This window comes from Leucopleurus acutus (assembly GCF_964270905.1).
Source record: "Leucopleurus acutus genome assembly, chromosome: 15".
Taxonomy (NCBI): domain Eukaryota; kingdom Metazoa; phylum Chordata; class Mammalia; order Artiodactyla; family Delphinidae; genus Leucopleurus; species Leucopleurus acutus.
This window is the reverse complement of record NC_139157.1, coordinates 82,633,880-82,646,171: the sequence shown is the minus strand read 5'-3', so window position 1 is coordinate 82,646,171 and position 12,292 is coordinate 82,633,880. Positions and strand designations below refer to the sequence as shown.

At 38.7% G+C, this 12,292-nt stretch overlaps 1 protein-coding gene across 2 annotated transcripts in view; it reads right to left on the bottom strand.

The window, feature by feature from the left end:
- Positions 1–12,292, bottom strand: part of LMBRD1 (LMBR1 domain containing 1) — a 114,095-nt gene that overhangs the window by 73,591 nt on the left and 28,212 nt on the right. For both annotated transcript variants that reach the window (XM_082855785.1, XM_082855786.1), the window contains exon 4: positions 1,336–1,433. In XM_082855785.1, coding sequence (XP_082711911.1) covers positions 1,336–1,433 — 98 coding nt within the window. The remainder of the gene's footprint in view (positions 1–1,335; positions 1,434–12,292) is intronic.

Here is a 12,292-nt window from a genome sequence, read left to right as displayed (position 1 = left end):
GAGACAGCATTTATCTCATTCAGTTTTCAACAGTAAACTGGTGACCAGCCACTTTACCTTACATACCTTGGGTTTTCAAATGTAGAGTTACATAGTATCTGCAAACAATAATTCGACTTTCTTTATAAATATTTCAGCATAGTATTTTTTTTCTCTAACAAATTGCACTGATTACCACTCTGGGAATCATTTAAAATACTGTTGAAGTACTTTGCTCATGATCTTAATGCAAATGCTTTAAGGTTTTAATAAACAGGGCTATGCATAATGCTGGCTTTTGAGTGAATATATTTGTGTATTTAAATACAAAAAAAAAAAACAAGGTATAAAACAAACTCCTATAACTCAATAAAAAGACAAAAGAAATTTATTCCTTTTCTGCTTTTTTCCCCTGAAATCAGAAATAAAGTGTTCGATTTTCGCAAATACGCTTCAACATACAATTTCTTCGAGGACCTATTAAATTACTATTTACTAACAGATGTGCCGATTCTAAACCACCACTGCAATCTAGAGATAGGCCCAACTCAGTTATACTGCATTAATGTACTTTTAAGATGCTCCTGAATTCTATCTGCTAATGTTTTAGTGAAGATTTTTCTACCAAGACTTAAGCGACCTTGATCTGCAGTTTTGGGCGTGCACGTGTGCTCTACTAATCAGGGTCCTGTATCGGTGTTACCATGGACTGGTAAGACCAGTCTGCAAATGTTCCTCCTTTATGCCCTAGAACTGGGGTCAGCACACTACATCCTGTGGGTCACACGCAGCCCCCTCCTACTTCACATCACACTCGCTGAGTCCTGTCTCTGGCTACTTTCACACTATGACCACAGAGCTGAGTGGCTGAGATAGAGTCTGTACGGCCTACGAAGCCTAAGATATTTACAACCTGACCTTTTACAGAAACAAGCCTGCTGACCCCTGCTCTAGAACTGCTCTAAAACAACAGTCACAAGTCCCATGTGGTTCCTGAGCACCTGGAATATGGCTGGCTGGAACTGGCATGTGCTGTAAGTGTAAAATGCACTCTAAATTTCAAAGACAGTGTGACAAAATGTAATGTCTCATTACTAACAAGTTTTTGACTATTTGCAATAATAATGCTTGCAACATATTACATTAAATACAATGTATCATGAGAAATAATTTCAACTGCTCTTTCTACTTATTTTCATGTGGCTACCAGAAAATTTAAAATTTCACACGTGGATTACATTATATTTCTATTAGACAACACTGCTCTAGAATAAATTCAAAGTCACATCACTCTCTGAAAAAGAAGGAAATAATCTTTCCCCCCTAAACTGAGATCTCTAAATTAAAGCTACTCACAGTGCATTTACCAGTATCATCATCATCCTTTTCTTCATAGTAGAAGTAGACAAAAGGGATCCAGAAGAACACACAGAATAATATAACAGAATATAAGGCTGTGGAAAGAAAGAAGCTGAGTTAAAATAAAACACATGAACTTAATAACTGTTTCATACATATATGTACACACACACACACACACACACACACACACACACACACACACACACTCCCCATCTGATCCCTAGAACCGTAACTCTATACGTATATGTAATATCCAAAATCAGCCTTTTCTGACCCCCATTCCAAGAAATCAACACCACTATTAACATAACAAATCATAATTCAAGTTAACTATGGGGCAATTTTTAGCAATAATCATGATGGTAATTGTGCCGATAAATTGTGGCAGCTAACATCTCAGGTCTCACTATGTACTCACCAGTGCTAAGAACTTTCTGTGAACCATCTCATTTAAATAAACTTTGACTTTTGTCTTCCTTCCACCGTAATACTGAGTACAGCTGACACATTTGCCAGTCACTCAAGTTAAAGAAACAACTATAATTGATGCTAAATTTTTGACACGAATAATTTCCCTAATCTAAGTTTAAAATATGCAGTGTTATGAAACTGATCTTATAAGAAATCAAGATAGAGAAAAAGTAAGAACAGTAAAACCAGATTCAAAGTTAACTAATATGAATTTCTATTTATCTGCTTTAAAATAACGTTAGATTTGAGATACTTTCAACCAGTAGTCAGTCAATCAAAATATTTCTTTTAATTCAATACAGAACTTAAAATTTGAACAGCAAACGATACAGTATTTAAAATAAAAACAACATAACTTTTTGAGACTTAACAAACCTACCTAAGAAACCTGGCCTTAAAACATTCTGTGTATTTACATTTATTTGCATATACATAAGTTCAAGGAAAATAGTGACAACATAATTATATAAAGCAACCACAGGATGATAATCATTATACTCCTTTATTTAAAAAAAAGTATTTGTTAGTAATGTATAATAAATCCCAAATTACTTACTCTCTTGGAAGGAACGACTGTATGAGTTACATTGTTTTTAAACATGATCTAAATACTTGCTAGCACCATCTATCTGAAGGCCACTTACAAAACAGCCCCCACTAGCTGCAACACAGTTAAAAAAAAACCCTCAGAATAGGGCCCTAAATAACTGACAGGAAAATCAGAGTTAATTTATACTGACCAATCACAAAATGACTGTCAGCATACTGAATTTTGGCACTACAGATATTCAGTGAAATTTATGCAATCTTTTAATATTATAAAAAAACTAATAATGACAGTAAATCTTTAAGGGTAATGAATATTGGTGTTTCTACTACAAACCAGAGAGTAGTCAGTATTAACATTTCTATTACAAATCAAAGAGCTGGTGGAAATAAACAAGTACTGAAAGAAGTAACCAAAGTAAGTATTCTAAAAGCTTCAAAAAATTAAACATAAAGGGAAAGTACTATAAATCACCCTAAACACCATACCAATATTATGATTGAAATAATCAAATAATCTGTACAGAAGAGGAAAAACCCTAAATTAGGACAGCAGAGTATGGTGGGCTGACAACCACATGCCAAAAACTTTGATAAACTGACAGATGCAGTAAGGTTTGGCTTCAGTCTCAGTACATCATTTGTGTCTACTACTTGGTGGCCTAGGCCTTCACACAGCCAAAGAGCCTAATGACTATTTCATAAGCATTCCTGGTATTCCTGAACTTGTGTGATCAATGACCTTGTAAATGCCTAAGTTACCATGATACTCATTTAGCAGAACAAGGTATAAAATTAACTCCTATAAATAAAATACAAATAACCCACTTTTAAAAGTAGACAAAAGACAAATACTTCATCACAGAAGATATACAAAATGGCCAATAAGCACTTTTAACAGGTGCTCATCATCATTAGTCATCAAGAAGATGCAAATTAAACCTGTAATGAGATACTACAGACTCACTAGGATGGCTAAAATTAAACTGACAATACCAAGTGTTGCCAAGAATGCAGAACAACGGACATTCCCTTACTTTGCTAGAGGGAGTGTAAAACAGCATAACACTGTAGAAAACTGTTCAGTAGTTTCTTACCAAGTTAAACATATACCTACCATATGACTAAACAATTCTATTCCCCCAGCAATGAAGTGCAGCGACATATGCAAAGTCCTTCTGACCAGAGAAGCCTGCCTGAGTTGCAGAGTCCAGGGCTCTTACTGGGGACTTAGAATATAGGCACATTTGCCTGAGTGACCAGCTATGATGACCATATACAGACCCCGAGAAGGAAAGCAAATATTCACCATAAATCACGCACACAAACAAGCTAAACAAGTTGGACTGTGTGGTTCCATGCCGTATTCAGCTGTACAGAACCATTTAGCAATTAGTAACATTAGGGAACATCCAAGGGCCAGGTATTGGTCAAGTGTCAGCCACACAAGCAGGTCCTCCTAAAGATATGTGAGAATTAAACAATATCGGGTCTGATTCACAACAAGAAAGTTGACAGCAACATTACTAACAGTGATCAAAAACTGGAATCGATCCAAATGTCAACCAGCAGGTGAACAGATACACTGAGTGGTACAGTCACACAAATGACTACTGTACAGCAATAAGAAAGAATAAACTATGAACGCATGTGATGAGGATGAACCTCAGACCTTAAACTGAATAAGCAGCACAGACACAAGAATACATCTTCTACGGTTGAACTTAAGGAAGTTCGAGAACTAGCAAAACCAAAAAAGTGGTTGGGGCAGCTCCTGACTATAAAGAGACACGAGGATGTAGAGCAACCAAAAATCTCCTATGTTGCTGGTAGGAAAATCCAAAAAGCCAATTCCTAGGAACCAACACCTGGAGGAAGGAAGTGGGGAAGACACAATTCTGAAGAGACGCTTAGCATCCCCTCAGCCTGGCACTGCTCTAAGTCTCTGTTTCCCTGACACCACATTCTAAGCTACCTTCTGCTTATCTGACTGTTCTTTCTCAGTGTCCTTCAGAAAGATTTCTTCCTTTAGCCTGTAAATGTTAAATTGTAAAGAAGGAATTAAATTAACATTTTTATGTGTTTCGGATCAGTTCTAACGCCAAGTTGGACTTATATCAATATATCTGTAAATGGGAAAAAAAAATGCTGCTACCACTATCATCAAACACAGAAATTGCTTCGTTTAAAGCTCTACTTCAGCCTCATGGGCTTCCTCCCTGCAGAGCCTGGGAGCGACAGCCCTCCCCTCACACCTGACTGGACCTCTGGGGTAAGGAGGTGCTACACAAAAGGAAATCTGAGGCACAGAGAGCTACACTGCCTGGTCCAAGATCACAGAACTACCGTGTGGCTGACAGGGCCTCGGTGCTCCGGCTGGGTGTCAGGTCTGAGCCTCCGAGGTGGGACAGGCGAGTCCAGGATATTGGACCACTGGAGACCTCCCAGCCCCAAGTGATATCAATCGGCGAGAGCTCTCCCAGAGATCTCCATCTCAACGCTAAGACCCAGCTCCACTCAACGACCAGGAAGCTCCAGTACTGCACAGCCCCTGCCAAACAGCTAGCAAGACAGGAACACAACCCCACCCATTAGCAGAAAGGCTGCCTAAAATCATATTAAGTTCACAGACACCCCAAAACACACCACCAGACACGGTCCTGCCCACCAGAAAGACAAGATCCAGCCTCATCCATCAGAACACAGGCACCAGTCCCCTCCACCAGGAAGCCTACACAACCCACTGAACCAACCTAAACCACTGGGGACAGACACCAAAAACAGGAACTACGAACTTGCAGCCTGCGAAAAAGAGACCCCAAACACAGTAACTTAAGCAAAATGAGAAGACAGAGAAGCACACAGCAGATGAAGGAGCAAGATAAAAACCCACCAGACCAAACAATGAAGAGGAAATTGGTAGCCTACCTGAAAAAGAATTCAGAGTAATGATAATAAAGATGATCCAGGGCTTCCCTGGTGGCCCAGTGGTTGAGAGTTCACCTGCCGATGCAGGGGACGCGGGTTCGTGCCCCGGTCCGGGAGGATCCCACATGCCGCGGAGCGGCTGGGCCCGTGAGCCATGGCCGCTGAGCCTGCGTGTCCGGAGCCTGTGCTCCGCAACGGGAGAGGCCACAACGGTGAGAGGCCCGCGTACCGCCAAAAAAAAAAAAAAAAAAGGATAATCCAAAATCTTGGAAAGAGAATGGAGAAAATACAAGAAACATTGAACAAGGACCTAGAAAACCTAAAGAGCAAACAATGATGAACAGCACAATAAATGAAATTTAAAATTCTCTACAAGGAAATCAATAGCAAAATAACTGAGGCAAAACAACGGATAAGTGACCTGGAAGAAAAAATGGTGGAAATAACTACCACAGAGGAGAATAAAGAAAAAGGAATGAAAAGAATTAAGTAGAGTCTCAGAGACCTCTGGGACAACATTAAACGCACCAACAATTGAATTACAGGGGTCCCAGAAGAAGAAGAGGAAAAAAAAAGGGACTGAGAAAATATTTGAAGAGATTATACTGGAAGACTTCCCTAATATGGGAAAGGAAACAGTCAATCAAGTCCAGGAAGCGCACAGAGTCCCACACAGGATAAATCCAAGGAAAAACACCCCAAGACACATATTAATCAAACTATCAAGCATAAAATACAAAGAAAAAATATTAAAAGCAGCAAGGGAAAAAACCCAAATAACATAACCCATAAGTTTAACAGCTGATCTTTCAGCAGAAACTCTGCAGGCCAGAAGGGACTAGCAGGACATATTTAAAGTGATGAAAGGGGAAAACCTACAACCAAGATTACTCGACCCAGCAATGATCTCATTCAGATTTGACAGAGAAATTAAAACCTTTACAGACAAGCAAAAGCTAAGAGAATTCAGCACCACCAAACCAGCTTTACAACAAATGCTAAAGGAACTTCTCTAGGCAGGAAACACAAGAGAAGGGAAAGACCTACAAAAACAAACCCAAAACAATTAAGAAAATGGTAATGGGAACATACATATCGATAATTACCTTAAATTTAAGTGGATAAAATGATCCAACCAAAAGGCACAGACTGGCTAAATGGATACAAAAACAAGACCCATATATATGCTGTCTACAAGAGACCCACTTCAGACCTAGGGACACACAGAGACTGAAAGTGAAGAGACAGAAAAAGATATTCCATGGAAATGGAAATCAAAAGAAAGCTGGAGTAGCAATTCTCATATCAGACAAAATAGACTTTAAAACAAAGACTATTACAAGAGACTAAAAAGGACACTACATAATGATCAAGGGATCAATCCAAAAAGAAGATATAACAATTGTAAATACTTGAACCCAACAGAGGAGCACCTCAATACATAAGGCAAATGCTAACAGCCATAAAAGGGGAAATCGACAGTAACACATTCATCATAGGGGACTTTAACACCCCACTTACACCAATGGACAGATCAACAAAAATGAAAATAAATAAGGAAACACAAGTTTTAAATGACACAGTAAACAAGATGGACCTAGTTGATATTTATAGGACATTCCATCCAAAAACAACAAAACACACTTTCTGCTCAAGTGCTCATGGAACATTTCTCCAGGATAGATCATATCTTGGGTCACAAATCAAGCCTTGGAAAATTTAACAAAATTCAAATCATATCAAGTATCTTTTCTGACCACAACGTTTTGAGACTAGATATCAATTATAGGAAATCTGTAAAAAATACAAACACATGGAGGCTAAACAATACTCTACTACATAACCAAGAGATCACTGAAGAAATCAAAGAGGAAATTAAAAACTACCTAGAAACAAATGACAATGAAAACACAAAAACCGAAAACCTATGGGATGTAGCAAAAGCAGTTCTAAGAGGGAAGTTTATAGCAATACAATCCTACCTCAAGAAACAAGAAACACCTCAAATAAACAACCTAACCTTAGACCTAAAGCAACTAGAGAAAGAACAAAAAACCCCCAAAGTTAGCAGAAGGAAAGAAATCATAAAGATCAGATCAGATATAAATGAAAAAGAAATAAGGAAACAATAGCAAAGATCAATAAAACTAAAAGCTGGTTCTCTGAGAAGATAAACAAAATTGATAAACCATTAGCCAGACTCATCAAGAAAAAAAGGAAGACTCAAATCAACAGAATTAGAAAGGCAAAAGGAAAAGTAACAACTGACACTGCAGAAATACAAAATATCATGAGAGATTATTACAAGCAACTATATGCCAATACAATGGACAACCTGGAAGAAATGGACAAATTCTCAGAAAAGCACAACCTTCCGAGACTGAACCAGGAAGAAACAGAAAATATAAACAGACCAATCACAAGCACTGAAATTGAAACTGTGATTAAAAATCTTCCAGCAAACAAAAGCCCAGGACCAGATGGCTTCACAGGCGAATTCTATCAAACATTTAGAGGAGAGCTAACACTTATCCTTCTCAAACTCTTCCAAAATATAGCAGAGGGAGGAACACTCCCAAGCTCATTCTACGAGGCCACCATCACACTGATACCAAAGCCAGACAAAGATGTCACAAAAAAGAAAACTCCAGTCCAATACCACTGATGAACATAGATGCCAAAAATCCTCAACAAAATACTAGCAAACAGAATCCAACAGCACATTAAAGGCTCATACACCATGATCAAGTGGGGTTTATCCCAGGAATGCAAGGATTCTTCAATATACTCAAATCAATCAATGTGAAACACCGTGTTAACAAAATGAAGGATAAAAACCATATGGTAATCTCAATAGATGCAGAAAAAGCTTTCGACAAAATTCAACACCCACTGATGATAAAAACCCTCCTGAAAGTAGGCACAGAGGGAACTTACCTCAACATAATGAAGGCCACATATGACAAACCCACAGCCAACATCGTTCTCAATGGTGAAACACTGAAACCATTTCCACTGAGATCAGGAATAAGACAAGGTTGCCCACTCTCACCATTATTACTGAACACAGTTTTGGAAGTTTGAGCCAAAGCAATCAGAGAAGAAAAAGAAATAAAAGGAATCCACGTGGGAAAAGAAGAAGTAAAGCTGTCACTGTTTGCAGATGACATGATACTATACATAGAGAATCCTAAAGATGCTACCAGAAAACTACTAGGACTAATCAATGAATTAGGTAAAGTAGCAGGATACAAAATTAATGCACAGAAATCTCTGGCATTCCTACACACTAATGATGAAAAATCTGAAAGAGAAATTAAGGAAACACTCCCAGTTACCACTGCAACAAAAAGAATAAAATACCTAGGAATAAACCTACCTAAGGAGACAAAAGACCTGTATGCAAAAAACTATAAGACACTGATGAAAGAAATTAAACATGATACCAACATGATGGAGAGATATACCATGCTCTTGAATTGGAAGAATCAACATTGTGAAAATGACTATACTACCCAAAACAATTTACAGATTCCATGCAATCCCTATCAAACTACCAATGGCATTTTTCACAGAACTAGAGCAAAAAATTTCACAATTTGTATGGAAACACAAAAGACCCTGAAGAGCCAAAGCAATCTTGAGAAAGAAAAGTGGAGCTGGAGGAATCAGGCTTCCTGACTTCAGACTATACTACAAAGCTACAATAAGCAAGAGAGTATGGTACTGGCACAAAAACAGAAATACAGATCAGTGGAACAGGACAGAAAGCCTGGAGATACACCCATGCACATATGGTCACTTTGATAAAGGAGGCAAGAATATACAATGGAGAAAAGACAGCCACTTCAATAAGTGGTGCTGGGAAAACCAGACAGCTACATGTAAAAGAATGAAATTAGAACATTCCCTAACACCATACACAAAAATAAACACAAAATGGATTAAAGACCTAAATGTAAGACCAGACACTATAAAACTCTTCGAGGAAAACATAGGCAGAACACTCTATGACATAAATCACAGCAAGATCCTTTTTAACCCAGCTCCTAGAGAAATGGAAATAAAAACAAAAATAAACAAATGGGACCTAATGAAACTTCAAAGCTTTTGCAAAGCAAAGGAAACCATAAACAAGACCAAAAGACAACCCTCAGAATGGGAGAGAATATTTGCAAACGAAGCAACGGACAAAGGATTAATCTCCAAAATATACATAGAGCTCACAGAGCTCAATATCAAAAACACAAACAACCCAATTAAACAATGGGCGGAAGACCTAAATAGACATTTAACCAAAGACATACAGATGGCCAAGACGCACATGAAAAGCTGCTCAACAGGGCTTCCCTGGTGGCACAGTGGTTGAGGGTCCACCTGCTGATGCAGGGGACGCGGGTTCGTGCCCTGGTCCGGGAAGATCCCACATGCCGCGGAGTGGCTGGGCCCGTGAGCCATGGCCGCTGAGCCTGCGCGTCCGGAGCCTGTGCTCCACAACGGGAGAGGCCACAACAGTGAGAGGCCCGCGTACCGCGAAAAAAAAAAAAAATAAAAAGCTGCTCAACATCACTATTAGAGAAATGCAAATCAAAACTATGAGGTATCACCTCACACCGGTCAGAATGGTCATCATCAAAAAAACCACAAACAATAAATACTGGAGAGGGTGTGGAGAAAAGGGAACCCTCTTGCACTGTTGGTGGGAATGTAAATTGATACGGCCACTATGGAGAACAGTATGGAGGTTCCTTAAAAAACTGAAAATAGAACTACCATATGACCCAGCAATCCCATTACTGGGCATATACCCTGAGAAAACCATAATTCACAAAGAGACATGTACCACAATGTTCACTGCAGCACTATTTACAATAGCCAGGACATGGAAGCAACCTAAATGTCCATCGACAGATGAATGGATAAAGAAGATGTGGCACATATATACAATGGAATATTACTCAGCCATAAAAAGAAATGAAATTGAGTTATTTGTAGTGAGGTGGATGGACCTAGAGTCCGTCATACAGAGTGAAGTAGGTCAGAAAGAGAAAAACGAATACCATATGCTAACACATACATATGGAATCTAAAAAAAGGAAAATGGCTCTGAAGAACCTAGGGGCAGGACAGGAATAAAGACACAGAAGTAGAGAATGGACTTGAGGACACGGGGAGGGGGAAGGGTAAGCTGGGGCGAAGTGAGAGAGTGGCATGGACATATATACACTACCAAATGTAAAATAGGTAGCTAGTGGGAAGCAGCCACATAGCACAGGGAGATCAGCTTGGTGCTTTGTGACCACCGAGAGGGGTGGGATAGGGATGGTGGGAGGGAGACGCAAGAGGGAGGGGATATGCAGATATATGTATACTGGTAGCTGATTCACTCTGTTATACAGCAGAAACTAACACAACAACGTAAAGCAATTATACTCCAATAAAGATGTTAAAAAAAGAAAAACACTGTTCCATGCAAAAAAAATAAATACAAATAATAAAATTCTACTTCAAACTGATAGCTATTTTCAAAGTAAAATTATTGTTAACTCCAACAGGGATGACACTCTCATATCCTGATGTCTTTATATTTACTTGTAAATGTTTTTGTTAAAAAACTGCTACCAGCACGTTAAAGATAAACAGACTACTTCGTTTATAGTCCCACTAACATCAAGAAAACAGACTAAGAAAAAAATTTTAAACCTCACGTCCAAAAGAAAGGAAAAAAAAAGAAAAAAGAAACACACACACAAAAAAACAAAGAAAAGTAAATAAGTTTAAAAAACCTCATGCCCAGAGAAATTGGCAAAAATTAAACTCATAAAACAAGTTCTTTTTTTAAAACGAAACTAACAAAAAAACAAGTGCACAGAAAGCCAACAACTCTCAAAAGGCCACAGACAAAAACTGTAGCAAAGAATACATGATAATTCTTATGATATTTGAAATATATGCAAAGCAAACAATCTACCTTTTCAAAACTGCATAATTATAACTCACATAAGAATTAACTTGGATAAATTAGACTTCTGAATTTTTAGACATTCTTTATCTCTCCCAACTACCAGTGAAAACACTAAAACAAAGAATAACTTAGTCAATATTGTAATAGTATAGTTAATCATTACAAAGCATTTTGTTCTAGAGGGTCAAAGCATAAAGATATTCTGGGAACTCTAAAAGCCTTCTAGAATTACCCCATTGTCCCAGCTGAAACAATCTGGGGTCAAGGCCGCTAGCTGCGTACACAATACTCATTTTCCTTTCAGCTCCCATTGCCTTTTTTGTCTTTCTCCCTTCCTTTGACGTTCTGCCTAAAATGGACACATCATAGCTTAACTCCAGCTACTCTCTTGGACTTTGTGGTGACCTTAAAGTAGAAATCAGGTACTAAGGATGGAGAGCAGAGAGGAAAGGAGCTAGCTTAGGCGCCTCCTGATGATGCCTTACCAGCCTTGGATAGCCTCTCTCCAGACTTATTGTATGTAAGACCGAAAAACCACTATACTATTTAAGCCATGCATTTCCAATCTGTTCACAGCAGCCAGGTGTAATTCCTGAGAGAGAATTTTGTAGGAGAAATGGGGGACCCCAAACATTCACTCCTGAGCCATCCTGAGTCCCTGGTGGTGCTGTGAGGGGTGAGTGGAATAGATCTCAATTTGTTTTTGCCACTGAACATGGCAGCATCATGAGGTGCCACAGAGTCCCCTGGGTTCAAGATATACTTCTCCTTCCCTCCTTCCCCTAATAATCAACACCAGTCCCTCCAGCTGATACAGTAACTATTACGGCCTGTTCACTCAGTGGAATAAGGAGACCAAAATGGTCAGGTAGAAATCACACCTCCTAATTCAATGAAATCATTGTTTCATCCCTGCTGGATGTACTCCCATATGGCTGGTAAGAATTCTAAATCAGAGGAGCTCAGCTGCAAGGTGAAAAGCAAAAATTTTGTGAATGGTTCATTAGGAATATTAGTACGAAGTGCCATGCTCACTTCTAC